The sequence below is a fragment of the Phalacrocorax carbo genome, chromosome Z (genome assembly GCF_963921805.1).
Source record: "Phalacrocorax carbo chromosome Z, bPhaCar2.1, whole genome shotgun sequence".
In the NCBI taxonomy this organism is placed as follows: domain Eukaryota; kingdom Metazoa; phylum Chordata; class Aves; order Suliformes; family Phalacrocoracidae; genus Phalacrocorax; species Phalacrocorax carbo.
In genome coordinates, this window is record NC_087548.1 from 65,009,334 (window position 1) to 65,037,293 (window position 27,960).

The following is a 27,960-nucleotide window of genomic DNA, read 5'->3' on the forward strand; positions in this document are numbered from 1 at the left end:
TCTAATTATTTCAAAGCTTCTATATCAAAACATGGACAGCTTCTTTCCCCTACAGAAGAGCTTTTCTCTCTCTCAATGAGGGACTGGGGTCTTGATGCCAAAGAATTAATGTGCAGCTTACTAAGCACCAGTTACCTGAGCAGCAGAAATAACAGCTCCTTAGTTCAGAGAGGTTCTTTTGAACCAAGTTTTTTTCCCTCCTTTTTTTCTTTGGTGGGATGCTTATAAATTCAAACAAAAGGATAAAGAGATCAGAAATGTGAAATCCATTTCAAGTTCATAACGTGGGTTTTTTTCCAATTATTTTTGTGCCAAATAGATGGAGTAAACTACTATACAGTTTAAGATATGCCACTTCCCTTCTAAAGGGCTTTGAGAAAACATTTTACTTACCCTAAGCATAAGGAGAAAAATTTAAGAACTCTGATGTTTACCCAAAGCACAATATAAACATTCAGTTATTACCTACTTTTCATGGTTTTACTAATCCCCTGAGACCTCCTGTTTAGTATATCTTCTGTCTCTGCTTCATATTTTCTTAAGGGAGAGCAAATAAAAGCTCTTTTCAGAAAAAACTCTCTAATAGGTAAGGCTCTTGTTACAGGAAAAGATCAGTCTATTAAACAGAGTTGCACTTGATTTGGATTTACTACAACCTTCTAGAAACGTTCTGAAATGGTATCATTCTAGACTGCAGGAATTCTTTAAAAACAAAAGAGCAGGAAAAAAGACATTCCAGCCTTGGAACCAATGGCAATCTTCTTTCCACACACACACAACTTACAATTTTAAGGATTAAAATCTAAACAGTTGAATTATTAATGAATCAGTGAATTAAAGATTACAGATTAAAAGCAGCAGTGACTACCTCATAAGTTGCTATCCTTCACACAAAGACAGAAAGAAAAATTGACTTATTTCCAGAAGCAGCTCAAGCAGAAATTGTTTTAGTTGGTATTTGGTTAGTGGTTAAGCATCCTGCAGAGGAGATAAGTTTGTGCAATGAAGAAATTTGTCAAAGGGAAAGGGAAGAAGAATGAAAGAGAGGGAAGAGCTGAATAGGGAACAGAAGATTTAAGTTAAATAGAGGGTCATGTAATAAAAGAAGTAAATCTAACAAAAAAAAAGAAGAGGTAAGCAGGAAAGGTACAGTTCATGTATACCAAATGGTTATTGCTGAAGAACTACCTGATCACAGGATACCAATTTGTATACTAACAGACCAGCAGAAACATACAAACACACACCACTAGGCAGTGCACAACTGCCTAGTGATCTCATTCAGGAGGGCTGAACTTGAACTACAACATGTGCAAAACAGTGCACAACTGCCTAGTGCACAACTGAAAGCCCACTGCTTAAAAGTTTCATTCCAGTTCTCAAAAAGGTCCATTCCACCTTTCAAACCTGAGTATCTGCCTAACCAGAATAGGCCATAATGCAGGAGGCCAGATCAAGAGTAAGATCCTGGAACTGTAGCCATTTTACTAGAATAAATATGCATTCATATACAAGATTTATACACTAAAATTCATACACTGTATGACCCTCAGGCCTTTCACAGTAAAATTGTGTTTAACTATTTCCTTACACAAGTAAATCCCAAAGTTGCCATAAGCATCAACAGAAACACTTGTATAATTTTGTCCATAAGGGAAATATTAATTCAACATAATAAAGAGTTTAAGTCAAAACAGTGGTTATAAAATCTATTTACTTTTAACATCAGAAGCACTCCTGCAAGCTGCTGTATAAATGCAGCCATTATAACACATGGTCTTGAGAAAAACCCATACAATCCTCCTGCACTACAGTATACAGTTACTGTTTACACACAAACTATCCGGCACATGCTGCTCACAAGAAAACAGCATGTCAGCAATTGAATGCTACCATGAGGAATAAAATATAGTTTTAGGATACTGCAGGAGAGAGATTACCACAGCTGTACCTGCCAAGGGTTACTACTCAAACTAGAATACATACATAATTCAAGTGATCTCATTCAGGAGGGCTGAACTTGAACTACAACATGTGCAAAACACAGAGGAAATTAGGAGTGCTTCATTTAGAATAATAAACCTAAGACTGAGCATGCTCACAATGACTGCTCTCAAAATACAAAAGGAATAAGTACCAGAGATAGGGAAAAACTGTTAGGCTTACATTTTAAAAGGGAAAGGATGGTGTACAAGCAAGTACCATTTACCTAACTGCTGGAATAAAGTCCTAGCACTGCCTCTAATAGGAGAAGAAAAACAGCAGGAAAAGCAAAATTCAACTAAATCCTACAATTCGATGCAGGTGCTTTTAACAGACTAAACTCTGTGACCCAAATCCCATCCACTTTGGAAACATATTCAAAAGAGCTGAAAGATATTGTAAAAAAATGAGAATCATTAAAAGAACCCACTAGTTCTACCTAATAGACATATTTTTACCTTACAATGATTATGCAAGGTCCAGTGTGATTTTCACTGTAATTCCTTCCATTTGTCGTTTATTGCAAAGACGCTGTAGTTTTTGATATCACCAACATAAGAGGACAACTGAAAGTTAACTACCTATTCAAAGTTCTTCAAGCACTAGTAGTAAATTACAGACATACTTTACTATACTGATTCTTTAGTGTAGTTCAAAGTTATTCAGTAATGATACTTCAAGCGTTTTGCACAAGCTGTAAATGAACTGCTGGAAGATTGAGTAATTTGCAAACAAAGTAACAGTTACCACTGAACAGTATCTTTGAGAGTTAAAATGGATTGAAACAGTAGCCGAGTTTATCAATAGTTACATATATAATTAAAACTGTTTTACCAAAACCCATTGACCAGATTTAAAAGTTCTCTGGCTCTACATCAAGTAATTGGAACTTAAAAAAAAAATTGCTATCTTGCAACTTTTTTCTGAATGTGCTTTATAGTAAACTGCCTTTAACAGAAGGAACTCGCAGTCCATTTCCAAGTTTTACCAGAGAATAAGTTCAAGATGTTAAAACTAAATTACTTCAAATCTGGTATAACACACACACACACGATAACCCTCAAAACTGCATTCAGTGTTGCTCTTTCAAACCACAACTTGTATGTTTTTAAATCTGTAACTACTCCTGAAGTAGATATTTTTCTAAGTAAGAATTGCAGTACAACTGTTTTTCAGTTTATTATATACATTTGTAATACTTTAGACTCCCCATCTAAAGACATATATTTCTGTTTCCGCATTTTACCTTTCATTTCATGGAACTAGAAATTCACCATAATACACTATGAAAAATGTTCTGTCCTACTACAGCAATAAGAAATTAACAGGAGTCCTAAAATTGCTTCAATGACAACAAGTAAAAAACTGAATTTCATCTTGAAATACTTTGGTTACAATAACAGTCATTTACCAAGAAGTTAAAAGTATCCAGAAGCAAAACATGAAGTAAACTGAGTAGGTCTGATGAAATATTCAGAAAAAGCAGAACAATGATGTATTAACAAAATATCTACATTTGCCATGTTTGTAAGCGAAGGGAACATTTTACACAGCATTGCAAGTAAAACGTGTATACCAAAACAGATGTGCCAATACCAATGACTACAAATGAAAAACCGTCTGGAGCAGGAATAAGGGTGTTAGGTACAAGCAAGTCTGCAGAATTTCTGGAGCATCTCTGTAGTCACCAATATCAGATTCACATTAAATCTGGTGTTCCTATACTTGTTGCACAAAAAAAAGCAGCAATCATCACCGACTTTACAAACATAGATTTAGCCCTGAGAACAGTGACAAGAATTAACACTGGTTTTATTCAATATGGCCAAAGCATACAATTACATCTATCCCCAATTGCTTTAGTCAGTTGGAAATACACATGATTAAAGATTTCAATTAAGGAAATCAAACAATTATATAAGAAAGGAAAATTCTGATTAGTTTCTCATCACAAATCCTTAAAAAAAAATTAACTTACCAGCTTAATTGCCGTATATTCATTTGTGTATAAATTTTTTCCTGGAAAAAAGAAAAAAAGAATGTGAGACATTGGCTTTCCTGTTCAAGTAAAATGCCATTTACACATCAATAAAGTCTCTGAAACATTTTTGATCTAAGGTACTAGGTGTTCTGGTAGTGACTTAAAAATGGCTTTATTAGTTTGGTACCATAAAGACAACTAACTTTGTTCTTGAATAGTGTAAGAAGTGTCAGTTTTATAGAGAGAGTTTCAGCTATTTCACCAAGGTTGCAAAATTTTTTATAGAGTAGAAAAGCTTGAAAATTGGTAAATTACTACAAGTGGAATGTGATATTCTACATTTTCATGTTTATTGCTGAAAACTATTTAAAACTTATTTTTGAAATATCATACGGTTTTGAAACACCAGACACTAATTAAAGTTAGAATTAACTAGGACTATTTTTCTTCCTCATTTCTGTAATTTAGTAAGCTTAAATTTAGGACAAGCAGGGCAAGAGCATTACACATTAAATGCTTACACTATTTGGAAAATTTATCTGCTGCTTTAAAAGTGATTCTGTAACTGAATAAGCATATTTCAACAAGCATTACTTCAAATTGTATACAATGACTAAAATATTCAACAAGCTTATAACTGTAAAATTAAAAAATAGTAGGTAAAAAAAATTGTCACTTCCAACACTTTGTTTCTTTACAGTTTTCAAATGAGTTTAGTGTCTATTTTTAATGACAATCCTAGTTTTTCTCTGTAGTATTACTCAGGTCTGAATTTCCCAGATTTAGCTCAGTTTTGCTAAAGAAATCAAACAGGAAAAAGATACGGATCAAGACAAAAAGACTCCCTGAGAAGACAGTTACATTTATAGTCAAAGACTATAACCTGAGCTGTAATCCTTATTTTTAAAAATAGAGTACTCCTGGAAAGCTTGAAAAAAGATATATTAAAAAAATCACATCTGTTATAAGGGATCAGCTTTATAAAAATCAAGTTACTTGAAGGTCATACAATAATACGTACAGAATCAGCATGGGCAGCTTGCCCTAATCTGACCACCAAAAGAACGGATAATTCCAAGACCTATCCCAGGACTACAGTGGAAATCCAGGCATCTTAAACAGTTACTACTTATCTTATGATCATTTGAGTTGTTCTTGATAAAACATGTACTTAGTTTGAAGTTGCTTCTGTGTTTGCATGCTACTACAACACAAAAGACATTAAAAGAAACTCTTGCAGTGGCCCAGCTCATTCAGTCTATTAGATGTATAAATCAGCTACTGGAATAGCTAATAAATCCAGTAACAGTTAAGATACTGCATATTGGGTTTCAGTAGCCAAATGCAGTAATGACAGGCTTATTCTGAAGAAACATCAGAAGGGACATTGTAACCTTCCAAGTGGTGATGCAGGACAATAGTCTCTTTCAAATATGGAAGACGGCAGATTTGCCACAACTGTTGATCTATCTGTGAGCACAGAACAGGTATTGTGTAGTGCATCACATGCAGCAGCAACAAGCTTTGTTTTACTACCCCAGTAGTTTGTCTTAACTGTAACTCAGAATAGCCTTAAGATTAACAGTTTAGTCCTTTGCAAGCTAATGGCTGGCTATCAGACACTCATTTGCTACATATGGCCAATTTACCATTTGATCCACAAGCTAGTACAGAAGTCTGGCCATTCCTTTCTTCTCAGGTGGAAGAACTACAATGGCTACTGATTCATAACTGAATTTCTATCTCCTGAGCCATAACTTCACCACTCTAACAACTTTATTCCTCCTTTAAGTCTTTTAAGATACAACCCTAAAACAAATGCTCAAAATATATTCCAGTTTGCTCAAGCACATAAAACAAATTAAGTGCTAGTGTACATCTTTATAGGTGGGATGTCCACTTTACATTACTTGCTACTGTAGTAATGTAAATCAAAACCAACAAATTTAAATCAGAATCTAACACCGAACTCCTGCTTTCAGTAACTTATATTTAAAACATCCTACCCCATAAATAAATAGGATTTGAAATACCTCTACATATGCAGAAAAAGCAAATGTTAAAAAAAGAAAGCCTGTACTTGTCCTGGTGGCTGTTGCAGGACAGTACGCTACACTGTTAACTTCCTTCTATTTTACTTGTACGTCCTATTTTATTTGAGTACTATCAGACTTTAAGTCTTAACTACTTCAATATTGTATTTAGAATGAAATAGGTTATTTCACTCTGTTTGCTGCAAGTAAATACGTTAATCTGACACTCATCCAAAATAGATATTCAACTCTGTTGTGACCACTCCAAGACGACAAGAAAAAGTTTAGCTTTATTAGTTTACAGTTGCCTTCAATAGTACATGTGACATTAATTATACTGTTTTCACTTGAGTTCATGGAGACATTTAAAAGAAAAATAATCATTCTAAGCCAGTTCAGAAAACTTTAGGACAAATTGAACCAGAGTTTCAGCTTGATTTATATGTGTGCCTCTGCAGTTCACAATACTGTTAAATTATAAAACTTGTTTAACTACTATTAGGAATTTTAAAAGTACCTCTTATTGAGACTACGTTAAATTCAGTATCCTCAGTCAGAGCTCTAGCAATGTTGCCTTTCATCACTCTGCAGTATTAACATGCTAAAAGCTTGTTTACATTCTAATTAGATACAAGGCCCCCAAAAGCACAATATTAAAAACATGTTCTATTTTATGCATGTTTTTAACACACATATATAAACATGTTATCTTTTATGCAAGCACTATACAAAAACATTGTCTGAAGGATAATAAGTAGTAGTTCTACTAGAGGCAGAAGACCAACAAGAACACAGCACCTACATAGCCCACCCTACTCTTAAATACCCTACTTTCAAACCCATCTCTCTTTAAACCTCGAAGCAGTACATTAACTCTAGCCTTCCAGGAACACTGAAGTGAATTCTTTCCGTTACGTGTCAAGTTTTATTTGTTAACACTTACAGAATTCCTGGATCTTGAAAACCCTGGCTAATGATGCTGTCATCACAGAAATTTAAGTGCCCAAAGCTAAATACGTACTCTTCCAAAAGCACATCATTCAGTGTCTATTTTAATAAATGGTAAAGTTTCCACCTCAGCTGCCCAATTTCTTCAAAATTCCACAGGTCCTTCTTTATCTGTTCCTTCTGCACCGTTTGATTTTCATCCATCTGTTCAGCAGGGAACTAAGTGACTGAATTACCCATCTGCCAGATTCTCCCTACAGCAGGATTCTCACTGCCCCTGTCAAACAGCAGCTCACTATTTAGCCTCACTGCACTGCTGCTAATGGAAAGGAAACCAAGGAATCTAAGAGTTTGCTGCTGATGAAAACACTGTAGTGCCCGGTACACCGTCTCCAAAAGATCTCCACAGTACTATAAACTAGACCTACAGGAGGAGGATGTGTTTCACGTACACTTAGGACCAAATCCATCTGAATAAACTGCTTCAGGAAGCCTGGAAAGGTAGTGAAACATAATAACCATGAAGTAATTTCCAGCATCTTGGAAGATACTACTAATGGAATTTAGAATAGCACTGCGCACAGCTATGAAACATTATTAGTCCCAGAAAGTCTCCTGCTACAGAGATTCCTAATACGTGATAGAGGTTACACGGGCTGGGGTCAAGGCACAAAAGATGTGTAAGGCAAATTTAACCTATCTGAAGTCTGAAAGTAGTTTGAAGAGCTGTATGGTGCATTTATGTAGACATTTTCATGCCTAGACCACATACAATGTCCATGAATAATGTAAGCTGAAACAAAGAAGCAAGAATCTTACCTAACCGTAGTTCTCCAAAATTACCGCATCCAATTTTTTTGCCAACTCTGAAGTTAGGCCCAACCATTAACACTCCAGAATTTGAAGAACCAGTTCCACGTGGATTATGGCCTGACCTCCCAGGCCGTGGCATTCTTTCATATGGCTTGTCCTTGTCTTTCTTTTTATTATCCATGTCAATTTTACAGTGTTCCACCTTGATTTCTTCCTCTTCTTAAAAATCAATATAAGCAAATTCCAACTGGAGAATGTGAGAATAAAATCATCACTGGGGAAGTCTCCAGCTGGTTACTGTCCGTAAGCAGTCAACAGCAGTGAGTTCATGCCACTCAAAGCCTTGGTAGTATCTGTAGCAAAAAACAAAAAAATCAGCAGAAGGCACAATATCAGCAATATTTACAGGAATTCTGTTAAAGAAAAAAGTTAATCAATATAGTAAGATTCCTGTATAAAACTACCTCTCCCTTCAACTAGTCATACAATTAGGCTATAACTAATAATATTTGCTTTCCTCTATGAAAAGTACTACTGTAAGATTAAAGCCTCTGATTCTAGTGCATAATGGCAAGAGATATTGGCATGACTGAAGCGAGCTAAAAAAAATGAATCAAGGCTTAGTGCAACAGATCTTTTCAGAAAAAACTAAAACCCTGTAAAATTACTATCTGGCTAGATAGACACACTTCAAGTTGACATTTAGACACTTGTTACATCTTATGCCAGCTCTGCAAAAGAAAGCATTTTATTTCTGGGTTCCCCCCCACAGTGTTACCTGTTAACCTAAGGAAATGCTCAAGCTGCACAGTTATTGAAGTTATAGAAAGATATTCAAACTTAAAATTATTCCATTATCTTTTCTGAACCATAATTTTTGATACACACAATTTATAAACTCATGGCAAGGACATTTCAGTTCTTTCAGTAACTCCTACAGTCTGAAAATAAAATGTATTTACTTATTGCCCCCCTGCCCCATTTAATTATGTCAAATTTCCTTCCCCACTCCCTTCATCTACCATTTAGCATCATTGCCCAGACACTAGTTGCAACATGAATTTCAGCAAAAACATGTTAGCTTACTACTTCAGTAAAGATCCCAAGAAAGCTTCCATTTTTATCTTACCCATAAGAGCAAATATTGTTTTCTGTTTGACAACAGTGGCTTCAAAATCCAAAATTCATAGGATAGTTGGCCACTACTTAGCCAAAATTTCAGGGTGAGTTACATATCTGTTCAAAATTGTTTTGCTACATTTGCTGCAATGTTAGGAATACATTGCAGCAGAAGAAAACAAACTCTGGAAAAATAACTTATTTCATGTGCTACAGCCTATTTTAAAGATAGTCATCACAAGCTTATTTTAAACACTTTGAACTGAAGGCACTTTCATTTCTTAAAGCCATTTCTCTATCACCTGAAAAACAAAGCACATAGAAATTTGTTTGGCAAAGAAACATGATCACCGTATTAGGAAAGGGGGAATGAAAGACTTTTCTGATGACAATCAAAAAACCCATAGATGCAGGTTCCAGTCCAAGCAGACTTGCTTAATTCAAGGGAAAAGGACTTCAGCAGTAAGTAATGAACTCAGTCGTGTGGAATGGTATAGACAGAGGCATTTAAAAGGAAAAAAAAATCAAGCATAATCTTGCAGGGTCAAGCACCACTACTTAGATACCCTAAAGTTACTTTCCAAACCACAGACCTCAGAGGAATAGACTCAATGGGAAGAAATAAGTAGTTTTTCCTCACCCACTCTGCTACAAAAGCTGGAGAAGAATAAGAAAACTAGAAATGGAGTGTGCTGAGGTAAGACTTCAAGGGCACCATTTAGTACTTAGAAAGTATATTTGATGCAACAGAATGCATAAATATTTTAAGTACCAAAGAAAAAAAAGACTTATGTTCCATATCTTACTGGTTCTCCAGTGAGAAAAAATAGTGTAAAAAATCCTAGAATTTTTAGTGCTAATATACAGGCTTCATGGCAACCAGAAGCAATGCACCTAAGCACGGCATATTACTCCCATCACCGAAGAGTAAAAAAGCATAGACAGGTACTAACACAGTGCTTTGGTCATCTCAGCAGCAGTGTAAGGCCAAACTTCCTGGATCTATTTTCCACATACCAAAATCTTCATACTACCAAGTCCTGAAAGACATGTCTCAAAGAGTGAAAGGCTAGAAAGGTGCTAATAGTTCATACCAACATGCTCCACAACAGAGTACTATGACTACAGAAGGGACTGGATATGCAGGCAAAGCCAAATCTGATTTCAGAGTTGACAGGATTCTTAGCTTACAAGTTTTCCATAGCTCACCTGTTGACACATATACAGTATCTAATCACATGGCAAATGAGTTTAAGATTGTATTCTTCTAGTGCATCACAACCTCATTTTGGAAGGACAAGACAGTTCTAGTTTTGTTATTTATTTCAGATTTCCTCATATTCTTTTTGTATTTAACTGTCACCTGAGCATAGCACATAGCCCTGCTAACTAAGCAGAAAACTTAGCCATAACAGGCTGGGTTCTGAGGCTGCCAATAAGTAAGTCATGATGCACAAGGAGCATGGAATAACAAGCAGGCAACATGAGGACAAAGGGCACTAGAAATTCAGTAGCAGCACTAAGGCAACAGTGAACTCTAAAAAAGCAGTTGATAGCGAAAGTAAGTCCATCATCACTAGAAAAGCTTCCAATCTCACACTGTTACAGCTCATGTAGCAATAAAACTGTACCAGAGAATTCAAGCTGGGAGCTCAAGGACAGATTATTTAGTATTTATGCAAAGCATATTAGCTGCTCCGTGTGCAGGCATGGCCAGATGAAGCCTAGAAGTTAACAAGACATTGAAGTTTTGCCAGTGAGAAATCAATCTGCACAATACATTTTTAACCCATCTATAATCATAGGAATCTCTTTAGGAAAGTCAAAATAATAAGACCACTCCAACAGTATTAAGTTACCAGAGATTAAGACTTGCAATACCTTTAGGATCTTCATTTTAAATACATCCTATCTGCACACCCAAATACCTTTTCCTACAATTTAACAATATAGTATTTTAGATACCAGTTTACTAGGCACTAATGGCAACAGACTTGAAAAAGTCAGTTTATACTAATATTACAGTCTTCATCAAGAGAAGATGTTCCCTGATAACTCACACAGCCTCAGACACTGAAAATGGCTTATTATAGAACACTTCACACTTAACTATCAAATTAGATGCTCTTTTAAGCTATTTATAAGTTAATTTATTAATTGAAAGAGCCAATCTGGAACAGAATCCTGTCAAATAAACTATTGCCAGTATTTTTTAATTCCAGTCCTCACTCTGAAACTGAAGTTACAGCAGTTTAAGTTTTAATTGCTTTCAAAAAATGAGCTAGTTTATGATAAATCTCTTTTTGCCCCTTTTCTTTTTGATCTTTTGCAAGATGCTCACCCAGATGCTCTCTCACTCCACCACCTCAGAAAAACAGTGGGAATAAGAGAAGATGAAAAAGCTCATGGGTCAAGACCGAGACATCACTTATCAATTACGGTCATAGGCAAAAGAAACCTAAATGGCAAGATTAATTTATTGCCAGTTATTATAGGGCAAGATGGTGAGAAACAAAGACAAAGCTAAAAACACCTCTCCCTCACCACCCCTTATTCCCACACACAACTTCCAACAACACTCCTTCACTTCTCACTCCTCTACCTCTTTCCCTCCCCTGAGGGGCACAGGGGAAGAGGGAAAGGGGGTTGTGGCCAGTCCATAACAGCTCCTGTCTGCTGCTCCTTCCCCCTCATGCTGCTTCCCTGCTCCAGCTTGGGGGCCCTCCCAGAGGAGTCAGCCCTTCATGAACTGCTCCATCATGGGTCCTCACCACAGGACACTGTCCTCCAGGAACAGACTGCTCCAGCATGGGTCCCCCATGGGGCACAGGTTCTGCCAGAAAGTATGCTAATGCATGGGCTTTTCTCCACAGGGCACAGCTGCTGCCAGGAGCCTGCTCTGGTGTGGGCTCTCCACAGGCTGCAGCTGCCTGCAGGACGTATCCACTTGCTGCCTTGTGGGGTCCTTCATGGGCTGCAGGGTGGATGTGTGCTCCGCCATGGTCTTCTTCATGGGCTGCAGGGGCACAGCCTGCCTCACCCTGGTCCTCACTACAGACTGCAGGGGAATCTGCTTTGGCATCTGGAGCACCTCCTCTCCCTCCTTCTTCCCAGGCCTTGGTAACTGCAGGAATGTTTCTCTCACATATTCTCACTCCTCTCAGGGTAAAAAAAGCTGCACAGCAGCTCTTTTTAAATATGATTTCCTGGAGGCACCACCACCTTCACTGCTGGGCTCAGCTGTGCCCTGCAGTGTGTCTGGCACAGGGCAGCCCCAGCCTCTCCTTGAAGAGGCCTCTGCAGCACCCCAGCAGCACCTGGGCACAGACACCCAGTGCATTTATAAAAGAAACACTCATGTCTTTCAAACTTGTGAAACTTGGGAACACTGTAGGTCAGTAACTTAAAGCAGCAAGTGCTTCCAGGAGAAATAGCCTACCACTAGGCTTTTTAGGAAACCACTGCTTCCAAAACTTTTGTGTCCACACACAGACCCACCACAAGCTGTTTCCCAGATATCATTTTAAAAACTGAGAATGTAGGAATAGAAAAGATAAGTTACAATGGATTCAAGGCATAAAGATAAGCTTGAGTATAAGCTTCAACATTTAGCAAGTACATTAGTTTTGTAAATGGTTCTAGCAGTTTGACAGCAAATCACAAAGGAGAAAAAAATAATAAAACCCAATCAAATACTTTAAACAGTAAATAAACTTAATTCCTTCTCAATAGTTTTTTCTCATAATGTTTAAATAATGCTTTGAGCATTTTACTGAAATTTAAGGCAACAATGCATGAAACCAAACATTATTGTGTTTCAGTTTCTAAAAATGCCTCTCATATGGATGACACCTACTACGTGGCAACTTATGCCCTTCCATCTTCTGCTGTTGAGCCAGCAGATATGCTTTTTTATATAAGCTGAAATTAGCAATGAAGCAGCACGTGAGGACAACTGCATTTGTTGGGTCCACAGAGGATTAACTATTTCTGCCAGTACTGGTTTTACCACATTTTACATAAGAAGTCAAAGACAAAACTTACTAGCTTGGATTCACCAACACACTGGTGTGGCTAAACTGCTAACTCTGCAACTACAGTAGTTACTCTCAGCTCAGGAAGGTTTACTCAGTTCTCTGCTCTATTAAGTGAACAAGCTATATATAATTCACCTACATGCATTGACTTTCAAGCTTTCGTGCACTTGACCTCACAAATTAAGTAACGTTCTTTCTGAATTACAATAGGTGATTAAATACTTCAACAAAGCCAAGGCAAGGACTAAACAGTCCATTCCCTAAAAATCTCTACTGTCTAAAGGTTAGATGAGTGATTTTGTTGTGTTTGATGGGGACAAAGGGGCAACTATTTCCTTGAAGGGACATTTTTACTCTACAGAATATGTTTTACACATGGGTGATTTGCACACAAACCTTGCTTAATTAATAGACACGGCGATTCCAAACCGGACAAGCCAGCTTGTTTGAAATGTTTGTTTAGCACTCTCTGCTGGATAGAATTCTACAGAGAGCAACTGAATGAGTTTCAATGGAACTATACAGATGTTTTAAAAAAAGATCTTTCGATTCACCACTACACTCGAACGATTTTTTTTATTTAAATTCATGTTGTGCAGTTGTATAATCCTGAAGAACTCAGAACACTGGAAATCTTAAGAACACATACAGAACTAAGCACGTAGAAATTAAAGGTAAGTAAATATCTCATTTCTGAATGAATTCACTGTGCGAAAGCTTCAGTACTTTTTCCCCTAATAAATAGATGATCATCCCTGAATGATTTATACTTCAAAGAATATTTGCCTAAACATCTAAAGAAAACTGTTTAAAGAAAAATACTGTAATACTATATACATGGGGCAAGTTTGAAAAACATATTTAGGCTCTATTCTGTCTTCTATTCTATTATACACCCAGTATACTCAACAGCTTTGCTGCTATTGTTCCAAGCTCACATTTCACCCAAAAGAACACATTAGACATTGATCAAACTTAACGCTGCTACAGAAAATCCATGAAGCAAAACAATCTTTCCCAAAACCTACATTGGAGAATTTTTCCTTTAAATCCTCCTAACCTTTTCCTCCTTGATTCAGCATTCAAAACCTAATGGAGCGGTTATAGCAACACCAGCTATAATAAAAAAAGGATAATTACACTAGGCCACAAAAATTTCATCAAGTAATCTAATCACATTTGTATTAAAAAGTTCTCCTTTTTCAAGTACCCTGGAAACACCTGCCCGTTCTTTATGTTGTACCACTACCAAAGATCATGCACACACACTCAAACACAGTTTCTTTCACATCTACCAGTGGAAAAAAGAACCCAAAGCCTCAGTTGAGCTGGCAATTTTAAAGCATCATTGAGTTTTGTTATTACACAAGTATTTGTAATTTCTTGCACAGCCACACTCACATAAGAACATCCCATTTAAAGTTTGCCTTAGGGTCAAAGTCAAATTATTGTCAGAAAGTGGCAGGCTGCTAGAGTTCAAATTCTAATACAGGTATTGGCACAGAGGAAGAAGTGACACCTAGAAAACATTTTAGACATCCGTAGATTACAGGGATATATATCTATACATCGCTCAGTCTCAACTGAAAATGTCCCAGTTAACACTACCAAAGACTATATACCACTTAACGAGAACCTTACTCTGCAACAATACTGTTGAGGACCCTTTGTAAGGCAGGGTAAAAAGACTAACTCATTTAAGCACCTTTATTCATACATCTCAAATGGCTGAGCCTGCTGCAGCAGCACCACCGTAACTACATGGTAGTTTACATATTCCGAGGTGTGTGTCATAACAATGTTCACATTCAGATGTGCAAGTCACCTTTAAAATACAAACTTACTAGCTACTTCATCCCTTTTTCATGTTCCAGATTTACTCTTAAACAAACCTATTAAGAGAATATTAAAGCTGCCAAATAAAATATTCTGCTGTCCAGAAATGCCAAAGTTAAATGAAACATGCAACCATAACTGCTCCCTCTGGTATCATATGCATTACCTTCCAGAGTATAATTACAAGATCCTATATCACTGCTAGTATATTAAGGTTTTAAGTATATATATTAAGGTTTTCCCCTAGGTTTAGAAAAAGCATACAGTAGCATTAGAGATAGGGAGGAAGAGATTTCATGAAACAAACCATTTCAACACACCTTCAGTTCTTCTCACCTCTCAAGCTTCTCTTGTTCACATAATTCTATTCCCAAGGTCTCAAGGTTTTTGGCACTGACACTCATCTAGCAGCAAAGCTTCTCCTCACACCTTCTAGAAGCGGGCAGAGAAAGTTTCTAGTGCCTCTGCCGAAGATTTCCAAGAGCCTTCCTCTAATGTTACACATAGTTTTTATGGAATAATTTACCTACTAAGGACCCCTTATTTCAGACAGAAAACAGTCACATTCAATTGCCAATATTAATTCGAATGTTGCAAATATATTTGGACCACAGATAAAGTAACATGGAATTTTATTCAGCAAAACTCCTTTAGAAGTATTTAACATTAGAAAAATTAATTCATACAAATCTGAAATCAAGCTCAGGATGAGAGGTTCATTCTGAGGTAATCAATACACAATTATCTAAATATTATCTAATATTACCCACACAGTTTTCTACTTACTATCTAAAAATATCTAATCAACTATTTCTGGTATTGTTTGTATGCCTCATGGAAAGAGTAAGCTGTTCTTTCTAGCCTAGCTCCAAGACAACTGCACCATTTTCATTCATTTTTATATATATGTGTCTCCATGCAACAGATGACACCTGTGAAACTCCAAATCCACAGCAAAAAGTTTCACAACTGAAGGACCCTTGGAAGTTTAAGACAGCAGTTTTTACCATAGAAAAACTGTTGGTTAGAATTTAAGTTGGAAAATATCTCTAAATTTATATAAAATTTAGTAAGATTCATTGTTTACTTAAAGTGAAAAATAGATCCACCCTTTAATCATTAAATATTGTTATTTTCAATTTAGTCCAGTGAAAGAAATTCCAACCTTCACATGATGGTCACATGAACCAAAAAGATGGAGTTGCTATTCCAACAATTTATATGACAAATAAATTTGTCTGTAGCTTTATATTTCATGCAAATAGATGCTTATAATATTGGTATCATATCACTTTGATGGTTTCCTTTTATCACTAATTTGAGCCTGAAAAGAAAAATAGTTTCATGTACAAACTCCAAAATAAAAACAGATATTAAAAGAGTCATTGCATAACTCAAACGTAACCAACATTCTTCTTTGACTTAAGAATATTACTTCATCATCTTCCAGATTTCAGAAGCAGGAAAAGGCAAAATCATTAGCACCTCAGTCAAAGCTAAGGACAAAATGAGTGCTGAAATATTCAGTATGTAGAGCTTCCACAGATGTTACACACTCATGACGTGAGTTTGAAAAGCAAACAAAAAAATTTCCAAATTTCTCCTGACACAATTTATCTATCTAGCTGTCAGGAACATGTATGGAAATTGCTCATTACTGTATCACATTACATTTCTTAGAAGGTGTTCTCTAAGTGTAACCTGAACATAATGACCACTCATTAACCAGTAACTCATTTTGTTCACAACCATGTAATCCACTTGATATATACAGGGAACTTTAACTTTTCCAAGTCTAACACAGCCTAATTTTTGAGGTTAAGTCTTTTAACATAAAAGACAAAATACAGCTTGGCACTATCTGCTTTTTCCTGTCTACCACTTCTATCACACCTCAAGATTCATCAGACTTTCAGATATTAGTTGATTCATCTAAAAATGCTTTATTCTCCTGTTTCATACATACTTATCGTTCTGTCTTCAGTCAGTCAGCAACTACCTTGGAAGCACTCTAAAAGGAACATGCAAATTCTCTGAAGCAATACCATTCTTCCCTGAAAAACCCAATAATTTTTTGCAGCTGATGTGAACTAATCCAAGAAACAAGGGTGAATTTTTTCAGCCTACTGTTCGTTCTTTCCCAGCCAGCTGGCCTTTCAAATTACTGAAGACCAGATCCCACATTTGGTACATTAATTCCACCACGTAGGCAATGTATCAATATGCTCAAAATCCTTCCTAATTTTCATCAGCAAAGGGGGGAAACAAGCAATGCAATTACTACTCCTTTATCACATGCAGATCAAACTCTTTGCACTTCAGAAGATACACACCATTTTAAGAAAGCAAACATAATACCCTAATTTCAAAGGCAAATGAAATCTCCTTATAACAGATCACACAGGAGCTCAGCTGTGCAATTTGTTTCTCAGTATACATGGCCTCAAAACACTTTTATTTTTATTTGTGCTCTTCAGCATTCCCACACATCACAAGGACACTTAAGTTTTGTTTGCATTACCAGCATTTCCAACAACGTGGCATTTGTATCTCAAGGTCTATCTACATTACCATTTCTTTTTTACTTAAAAGTCTACATTTTCCCGATTCTTCACTTTCTATGACTACCTCAAGCATACTGTTCAGGCAGCACCCAGTCTTGTTCTGCTTCTACCTTCTGTAATAACAACCCCATTCAAAATCCACAGAACAGTTTTGCAAAGCAAAACAAGAACAGAATTTATTAATTTTGGCATGCAAATGAGATTATCAGAATTTGTGAAAGTAACTTTTTTAAAAAAATCTATTTTACTTTTACAGATTTCTAAGATACTCCCCATACAACATTAAGTTTTATGTATCTGAATGAAGTCTACATACACACAGTCTCAGTCCACAAACACATACAAATGAGACTCACTCAAATAAGCCGCATAATTGAAAACGTCAAGGTAAGTCTGAGTGGCTTTCTCATGAATAAAATTTACACAACCAAACCTTTTAAAAAGCCACATTTTCCGGTCAAGTTGTATATATGTATATATAAAAAATATACTCACATGTGTATATATATAAAAATAAAAAATTAAATTTCCCTCTTACAGTATCAACTGCCACACCTTTTCAATGAACGTAATTTGTTCAAGATCCTAGAATGAGCTTTTATATAATATTTACTATCTATATACAGGCAAATGTAATATAAATTATTAGTATATAGACTATAATTTATAATATTTATTAGCTAGAAGTAATGCATTCAATTTTTAATAAACTATTAGTAATTATACTAATATATTGTCACTAATAATATATATATAAACCAGGGAAAGTTCATCAGCAAACCACATATGGCCATGGATAATCTTTAATACATAAAATCTAATTAAGGCTTCCTCTGTACAAAAACTAACCAAAAATATATCTTTATCTTTATTGAAGCTTGTTTTAAAAGTCCATTCTGGTTAAGCTACTGTAATTTTTCTCATACCAAGGTTTAAAGTCACATGAAGTAATCTGAGGGCTATCAATATCCAAAGTTTATCTGATCCATACATTTAATTTTGTCACTTGAAAGCCTGCTAGCTAAGTAAGAATAACACAGCCTTCTCCACCACCCAATTGCCTGTTCTGGTCAAAATCCTGTCATATCAGAAGACAGGAACAGTACTCAGGGTCACCCTGACTCAATACAGTTTTTCCCCAAGTGACAGATTGGACTAGCCACATAACAATTAAGATCCCCAAGCAATCTCTCCATCTCTGTAAACTTAAAATGAACATCAACGAAAGACTGCTATTTTCTGTTCAGTGCATAAACACTTCTATTTTCTCACTGACCTAGAAGAAAAGTTTGGCCCTAATCCACAAATCACACTTCATTATAGGGTTCCACTGCAAAATCCCACCAACTTCACTTTAGGATTCCATGTAAGTGAATGCATTTACTTGGTTAAAATTTTTTTGTGTATTCACCCTTCTTGCAGAATCATATAACCACCATTTTAGAGCAACAGTTGAAACTGAGTTTTCAGAAAGGAGTGGTATAACACAATGAATAATTCATAAATCTAATAAAACAGTATTAAGCTTGTTTACTAAGGAGCAGAGAAAGAAGATAACTGATGCTTAAGCAGCATTCCAGTAATTTGCTTTTTCACTTTTCCAACACCACCCTCCCACACACACTTAAATGGGCTATATTGTCCACAGCTGACAGAAAGCTAATGCTGAGCTAGCTAATGCTACATAATGGATGCTTCCATTTTCTACAACAAGCATTGTACCATCAGCACTAAACTGTTATAGCAGAGCAGCTGAAAGGTACAGATTAGCTTAAAGCTAGGCTAAAGAAACTGTAAGCTGAACACATCTAAAAGTTAGAAAACAAAGAATAGCATTACCTTTGATCTAACACCATAACTATGTCTGAAGACAAAATTAAGCATGATGGTGAAGCCCTGCAGTGCTATGTGGGGGAAAAAAGACATCTTCTAAAAGCCCAAAAGAAACCAATTCTGTTTTCAGGTTAGCATTTGGTTAGGATAAAGTACATTGTGCGCTCTAGCAATTGTGAATAGCAGTTTTCAAAATGAAACGTCTATTTAATTCACTGAGACCAATTCCTCCTCACCCCTATCTTTAATTACATGGTCATACTCTACTGTAAGCACTTAAAAGGGGAGCCAAATTCAAGTTAAATGATTTCAGCTCTGGAATTTTTCGACTTGCAACTGCAGTCACATCAAACATTAACTACTGTGCTCCTGAAAAAACAAGCTAGAAAGTAAGACATCACATGCTCTTGCCTGACAGATCATTATTTGATCCCATAAGACAGTCATCTATTACCAGTAGTATTGAACATTATTTCTTTTTAGGAGGCCAGACCTCCAGATGCATGTACTTAAGTTTCACAGGGTTGACAACACAGAACTACTGGGAGCATGTTTAAGAAACTCCACCTTTCCTCATTCTGACCTTACCAAAATTCATTTGCCCTCTCAGCTGTTCCTGAATCACTTGGGGTTTTTTTTCCCCCCCTATAGCTCTCCTTTTACTTTAGTGAAACTACAACTATACTGAACTGCAGCTCAAAGGGTGTTCTTCCACACCAGGCCAGCATGGATATGTGCACTGGGATCCAAGAGGTGGGAAACACTCCTTTGACCCCCAGCTCAGGCAAAGCCCAAGTCACAGTCTGAGTCACCCACGCACTGCTGGAGTCGTGTTTTCTCCTTTTCCTGGGTAGAAGCAAAGAAAGTGCTAAAATCACATGCTGGAAAGTAACTTTTTGTTACATTACAGTGCCCAGCAGCACAGAGATCTCCCATCAACATGACAGAGCAGGTTCCAGGAAAAGTGTTGCTCTGTTCATGCAACCTAGACGTGAACAGAGTCAGGACTTTATTTTTGTAGAATTTCTCCCAGACTGTCAGCTCTGTTGGTGTTTCCAAAAGCCTCAGACCTCAGCAGAACTTGACTAAGTAACTGTGAAGATATTGATAAACCACTGCATCAAAACTAGTACATGCTTTAACTTAACAGTACCAGAACTTATCAGCAAGTTGGTAAGTTGAGTGAGAGTTTTTCTTTGGTTTTGTTTTGGGTTTTCTTCTCACCTCATAATGGTAGGTCTTTCCCTATGTTTATTTTCCAAATCAGCCAAGTGGTTTAATCCAAACTATTCTGTCTGAGGCAGAAACTAGCATGAAGGACCTCAGACTTAATTAGACCATGTTTTTGCCACTGCAAATACACAATCTTACAACAGATGTTAACCATAGATGTTCCTGTCAACTCTGCACATAAGGAAAGGCATAACCCACGGTACAGGAAAATATCTCCAGAGTAAGTTCTGCAGCTATGAATCTGTCAAAGTTCTGACAACAACAAACTATATTGCAATCAAATGATTCTGCTGTTTTAATAGTCTCCATAAATTAGGTACTTTCTACAGCAGCAAATTCCAAGTACTTTACTAACATATACTTGCAATGCCCTGCCTCCCCATGCATGGCTTTCACTGCAACAGCTACCTAAAATGTCTTTACTTAAATTAAACTACAGCGTAATATTTTCAAAAAGGCTTCTATAAAGTTTTCTTCTTGCTTTATAAGTTTAATATGGAATAAAATGTTAAAGATAAAAAAGCCTGACACCACAAATCAGAATCACGCTTGTCATCTTTGTATTGAACCCATAAGATGCATAGGGACATGACTTTAAAGAAGAGTTAGCCACAGTTAAGATCTTAAATTCCTCATTAGTCATCTAATATAAATTACACTTAAACCACTGACTTCCTATGAAACTCAGTGGAAAAAAACAGGTCTACCAAAGTTTTATACAAAACCAAACAATACTGAACATTAAATCATCTGGTGTAAATAAAAAGATCCGAGAACAAAATAACCTGCATGCTGCTGACATCAGTTTTGCCAAGGTCTGATGGCAATTAACTAACTACACCAATTTTAATTTAAAACAAAGTTCTCATGCACTAAAATGAGAAAATGTCACTATCTTGATGCCGGCACTGTGTAGTACACTCTTAATTTACTCCTTACAGAGGCTAAAATAGATGCAGACTAAGAGAATTGTTCCTCAAAAGCAATGTTAGCTAAGCTTTGCTCTCTACAGATTAGTGTTCAATGCCCACACAACCTCATTGCAGTAGCTTCAGCTTGTTGGATATCTTCCATGTTTCCACAGTATTCCCAGGCCTCCCTCTGTTACATCTTGAGCTCTCTTTTTAGCTGACACCAACAATATCAGTAATATCTGAAAATAATTATATGCTTCATTTTAAGCTACTGGAACTCCTCTAAAGCAACACTGAATACTTTTCTAATATTGTTTTATATCATTACAATAAAAAAAAGCTGTTGAAACTTGAAAAGTCTTCCATGTCTTCACATGAAATGCAAGCTGCTTCATTTAAGTCCAAATATAAAGACCTAAAATGAAAGTGTTTAGTGCCTTAAATACAGAAAGGTACTCAAGATTTTTCTATACATAACAATACAATTTTTAAACAGTACTTTCTTCTAGGCTACAAAGGTGTGTCCTACCCTGGACTAAATCACAAGTTCCAGCATCACAAAGGTAATCTGCCAAGGAGCCCATACTTCTGAAACACAACAGTAATTTTCCTCAAAAATACATCCCATGCAGCCTTCCAAACATAACAGATGAAGGTTTACTAGGTAATTAGCACCTCAAGCCCAAGGACAAACTGAACCAAAGAGAACAGATTTAAGGCTACAATACAGACAATCCAAGTCTGAAATTTTGTTTTGAAAAATGCAATCAGACAACATAACAGGTCAGCATGATGGTGCTCTTTTGCTGCTGCATCTGGTCACAGATACCTGCTGGTCACTTTAGACCAGCCTCAGCGCCTCTCTAAAGCCATTCACTCGCTAACCTAGTAGAAAGTTCACACACTCAGCAGTAACTTGCTACTGAACAGAAGCTGAATCAACTCAGCAGAATATTCACGAGACAGATCCAGAGCAAGAGTGGAGGTACAAAACTGCACAGCCAGGAATGGGGCAAGGGAAGAAATATCTGGTAGGAGAGAGGATGTCTTTCCCAATAGCCTGTGATGCAATTTCAGTGACCGCTGTTTCACATTCAGATTAGTGCACTTCAGAAGACAGCACACCTCCCAGTGACTTCCACAGGCTAACCGCCACACAAACATCACCATTAACTATGATTCTGTTTGAAACTGTTCCATCTGCTTTCTGTTATTGTACACACTTCCCTGAATAAAGAGCATGGCACCTCAAAAATTATGCAATGAATAAATACAGAAACTACAAGAAAGTGTGACAAGCCACATACTTTGAACTGGAATCTAAGCCCTGTATCATAAAACCTCTCAGTATTTTTGTACTACTGCAGAGGACATTATCCTCCATCGCTATAGTCCACATCCCATCTTAACTGAAAATAGGATAATTTAAGCATGTGATTGATGAAGAATATAAATTCCGACACAGGCAATTATATTCACATAACCTGAAAAAAATCCTTTCTAGGAAAGTTACATTAAATTACCAACAGATTTAGTTATATAAAACAGTTATTTAAAAGGTCTTGGTATGTTTGAAGTTAAACAGGCTAGTAAGCTTAAATTATAGGAAAACACTGGTGTACTTACATTAATGATGTTCTACACAAAGTCAGATTAAGTAATAAACCTACCTGAAGTATGCAAATCTTACCTGTGGGTATGTCATGGACTTTGTCACCTAGAGTTACCCGAGTAAATTTTTTTACAGCAACAGTTCTGATTTATTATTATGTCTCTTCCCATTCCTAAATCTACTGCACAAGGCAGCAATAGGATACTAGACACACAAATAGCAAAAAAAAATTGTCTTCTTTCCATACCTACATGGTACACTTACTGCATATAAAATACCCCTCTCTGATCAGCCAAAAGTAGGTATTATCTACATTGTATTAAAAAGCTTTCCTAAAATGTATGCTGAGCTTTTACATGTAGCTATACTGAAAAACATCAGATAAAGGAATAAACAAGAGAAAGAAGAGTGGATGAAGGGAAACTACCGTGAAACGTGTTCCAACAAAAATGCTCTATGCAACAGATGAAGGATAATGCAGTTCAATAAACATCCTAGGAGAATGCACTGGTAAACATATTTGTAGTATTGTGAAAGTGTTGCCTATTTAATATTTACAAATATTTCTGCACTTTTTCTTAGAAAGGATCCTCCTACTCATTCATTTAAAGGTAATGAACATATCTACTGAACACTAAAACTAAATATAACAGGTAAGCCAAATCTGATGCAAACAAATTCACCTATATTTTTGGAACATAGCTGAATACCACTTACTAAGAGTTTCAGAACTTCCTTTGAAAGAACTGTTTTAAGAAAGCTCTCTAAGCAACAAAAATCCAATTCTACTGCACTGACTGGTGTGTAATGGCTCCTCTTCTACATTCTCCCAATGCCGAAAGAGGACATTAAATTATAAAGTGGCTTACCTAAGGTCACAGAGAGGGACAGATGTTCCAGTCACTGTCTTTATCTGTGATCATCAGCCTAGCTTTTAATGACTTTCTTACTACTCTGCTTTAATTTATGCAACTCTTTAGCTTAAACACACAACTTTTTTTTCACTGAACTGTTTCAGCTGTGGCCCACAAACCCCTAGAACCCCAGTGACAATGTCTAGGAAGCTACTCAGAAATACACTCGGAAAAACAAGCTCAGTAGCAGCAGGCTTGATTTCACTGCATTGGTTCTGCAGCAGCACTGAGGAACCATTAAAATGCCTGCAGAGCAAAAAAAAAGAAAAATTAAAATTAAGGATTTCCAGGAAGTACATACATAACAATTAGATAAAAGTTACTTTTTAATAGATCATGGAAAACAATTATATAGGAGTCACAAACACCTTTGAAAGAACGTTAAAGGCCCAGAAGCAAAGCAAACATTATAATTCTTACGCTTTTGCCTACTCTTCCAGGGTACATTAGTTGCTCCTTGGGAATATACCATCCCATTTTCATTGCTAAATAACACACAGGTATCCTGATCAATTTAAGATCATCTAACCACAGTCTGCTAATGAAAAGCATTGTCCCACTCTTCCCCTAAGCACTGCGTCAGCTCTTTTGCACATACAACACTGGGTGGGGTACATAGGATTGACTGAAAACCCTTCTAGTTAGTTTCCAGTTGAATCAGTGAGCTTAAAGTGTGAAGAACCAGCATCCCAAACTCCTTCACGACTTCGTTCTTTCTGTGGTTTGCGCGTGCCTTTATGTTATTACTTTTGTGTATGCTATTACAAAACAATCAGTTAAAAGTAAGAAGAAAAACCTAAGGAACAAGAGGTAGCTATATGTTTTGCTTACAACAGACTAGAAAAAAATCTGTTTAGCTAGTATGACTCATTAAGAAAGTTAGATATAGTTAATACAGCTGATCAGTACTCTGTTCTTTAGAAAGCTGTTTTTTATAATTACTGGAAAAAACTACTGCCACTTCCCTATTCCTCACATTTGATGTATTGTTGTCTCAAAGTCATAACTAAAGTAAATTCATCTTAAACACCAGGAGACTTCCCAATATTTTATTAAAACACAGTTTTAAGACAAAAGTAAAGATGTTGCAAATACATGTAACTTTGATACCTCCAATCACAGAACAACTTAGTATAGTCGCCACTGAGGCATAAACAATCCTATTTTCATAGGATACACTTTGCAGATGCAGTTGGTACACTAAATTTTGATACACTGCATCAGCTTTAAAAATGTATTTACTCTAGTTTTGAGACTGTTAAAAAGTGAAAAGTTACCACAGGACATAGATTAGGTCTGTTAATTGTACAAAGGTAAATTGGGTGAGGGAAAGCTCTTTTGCAGAATCAGTGACTTTTTTTCCTTTAGGGAAAAACAACTTCAGAAAGGTTATTAAAACAGGGCCTGCAAGTACTCCAAACAAACAGGTAATCTTAATCACACAGGAGAAAAAAACTACAGAAACGTGATGTATTACTGTATTAGAACTGGTATTCTAGATTCTGAAATTAATTTACATTTTATAAGCAAATACATCTATTTGATTCAAAAGTACAATAGCAAAACAAGAAGATTCATTTCATTAGCTGAAGGTCATTCTCAGCTGATGAACTAATCTGCTCTTTGCCAGGTAATTTGTTTATTTCAGGCCAGCACAATAAAATACCACTTCCACTGCAAATACTGTTTCACTTGTTGAAACTCCTCCATTCAAAACAAAACGACAAAAGGATGTTGATGTCAGTAGAAAACATCTCCTAAAATACAGTTAACAAAGAAACCTCGATCTCATCTCTTCCCTCTAAAAGGGAAAATCGCATTACTCCCGTCTTGGACTTTTACATCCCAGCGCAACTCAGGATAAAATGCACCTGGCTGTCATTGATCAGTGTTCACAAAAGGTGTGAGTGTACAGTGCAGATAAGTTGTTTATCACTACAAGCAGTCATAGCCCACGTAACAACGCTTAAAAAGCTTAACAGTGTGCTTCACTTATGATCATGCTTAAGAACATGCAAAATAAATTTTGCACGGCATATAACTACACACCTACTTACAAATAATCTTACATACAAAACGCATTAAAAAGATTCCAACTCCTTTTACACATAGCACATCACTAACACCCGTTAAACGTTTGCCAGCAAAGTTAACAGTGAAGCCTGAAAATAAGGTATGTAAAAGTTTCACACCGAATCACCTTTAGTATCACCCTTAGACACTCTCATGAATCGAACCCAACAGCACTATATTCAGAGTGTTTGCGAACAACTTCAAAGGAAAAAATCACCACTGGCAGCTCAGGTTGCCTCTCGCCTGCTAGCCAAGGCAGTACAAACGCGCTCCAGCAACCTGCTTCTACAGAAGAGGAAAACGAAGTTACACACTTGTTCCTACAAAACCGGCTGAATGCTGGGCCGGACTAACCACCGCCAGCACCTCCGAAACCGGCCATTAGCCAGGAAACCACACAAGCCGGCAGCAAGGCTTCTTCAGGCAGAGAGGGCAGCCGCAGCGACGGCTCTTCCCATCCGGGAGAGGGAGGGTCCCTCTTCCCGCCGCCGGGATCCCCTCGGGCCGCCCCCCGGCCGCGCGCCGCGGCGGCCCGCGCCTCAGGCGCTACCGCCCGCCTCCCCCGCCGCGGGGCAGGCAGCCCCGTCCCGCGGCCACCGCGGGAGGGAGCCCGGTCGAGGCCTCGGCCGGAGGGGTGCTGCGGACGGCGACCCTCCCAAGGGCGGCTGGGGACAGCTACCTACCAGCTGGGCGGAGCGGCAGGAGCCGCTGTGGAGGAGCTATGGGGAGCAGCTCCGCCGTGAGATGGCCAGCAGGGCCGGGGCGAGCCCTTCACCTCGGGCACTGATCCCGCACACTGCCCAGCCCTGGAGCCGCTCGGTGGGGCCGGCCGCGGAGGTGCCGAGTAAGCCGCGCCGTCGGCCGAACGCAAAGCGGAGCAAGAAAGGCGCCCGCTCGGCCAAGGGCGACCGGCTTCTCTCACCCTTCGGCCGAGAGATTGACAGGCCAGCCGGCCACTCGGGAGGCGAGAAGCGACGCCAGGCACACACCCCGGGGGCGGGGCTCGCTGGTGGGCAGAGAAGGTAGCCAATGGGGAGGGGATGGGCGCGGCGGAGCCGTCGCCGCTGGGTCCCGCCTCAGCGCTGAGGGGCGGGTAACGGTCAGCAGCGGCGGGAGGGTGTGCGGCGGGGCGCCGTCGTGGGCAGCGGGAGGTTCTTCACCGCCGGTCCACGGCCGCGGCAGCCCTGCCGCTTCCCCGCAGAACCTTGGAGGTCCGGCTGAAGGGAGGGGCGGCGGGCGGTGCGCCGTGAGCCCCCCCGCCTCAGCGGCTCCTCTCCCCTCCCGAAGCCTCGGTGAGCCGGTGCGCTTTGCCCCGCGGGGCGAAGGTGGCCGTTTTACGCGGGAAGGGCTGGCTGCCCGAGTCTGCTCTGTGCCCGGGCGCGGCGGAGCCAGCTCTCCTTAACCCTCTGCTGGGCTCCAGACCCAAATCGCCAGCATCCTTTGACGTCGGGCTGCTGACGTTTGGTAGTTTCTCCAGAACGGCACTGCCCGTCTCGTAGTCCCCGCGACTGACGGGGCCGGCGGCGCTTGCTTCGCACGGTGCTTAGCGTGGGCGAGGTTGCACGCCGCTGGCTTCGCTGGGCCTCGGGCGTTCCCCGCGCACCCGGGCGGGGAACGGGGAAGTCGGAACCCCGCGCTCTCCCTTGATGGCTGTGAGAACTACCACGTAAACGTTAAAAAACAGACCTATGGATGGTATATAATACGCTTCGTGCCCACACCTGTGCAAAAAAAGTCTTGAGGCCCTTTTCTTGTTCTCTCATCAGGCCACTGAGGGTCTAAGGTTTTAAGTAAAAAGAATTTTTTTCCACTTTAAAAATTAAAAATAGCTTTAAAAGTTTATGAACACCTTGTTTTACAGTCATTATAACTACGGAGGGGAGAGGATGCTAAGGTTAAATGTTGGAGCTTCTGACATATCTTAAGTATTGCTTTCCCAGATAGTTTTTCAGGGAAAGTTTGCATCTTTCCAGGACCTTCTAGAAATCCTTGCAGAACAAAGAATTAAAAACAATACAGCTGCAAAAGACTTTTAAGAAGTCATTCGCTCAGTCTTCTTTTCCCCAG

General features: G+C 38.2%; 1 protein-coding gene across 2 annotated transcripts in view; it reads right to left on the minus strand.

The window, feature by feature from the left end:
* The window catches only part of CSNK1G3 (casein kinase 1 gamma 3), a 73,686-nt gene extending 46,854 nt beyond the window's left edge, over nucleotides 1–26,832 (minus strand). For both annotated transcript variants that reach the window (XM_064437957.1, XM_064437956.1), the window contains exons 1-3: nucleotides 26,577–26,832; nucleotides 7,765–8,111; nucleotides 3,962–4,002 (exon numbers count right to left, since the gene is read on the minus strand). In XM_064437957.1, coding sequence (XP_064294027.1) covers nucleotides 3,962–4,002; nucleotides 7,765–7,939 — 216 coding nt within the window. In that variant the 5' untranslated portion in view covers nucleotides 7,940–8,111; nucleotides 26,577–26,832. The remainder of the gene's footprint in view (nucleotides 1–3,961; nucleotides 4,003–7,764; nucleotides 8,112–26,576) is intronic.
* Between the last annotated feature and the right edge of the window lie 1,128 nt (nucleotides 26,833–27,960).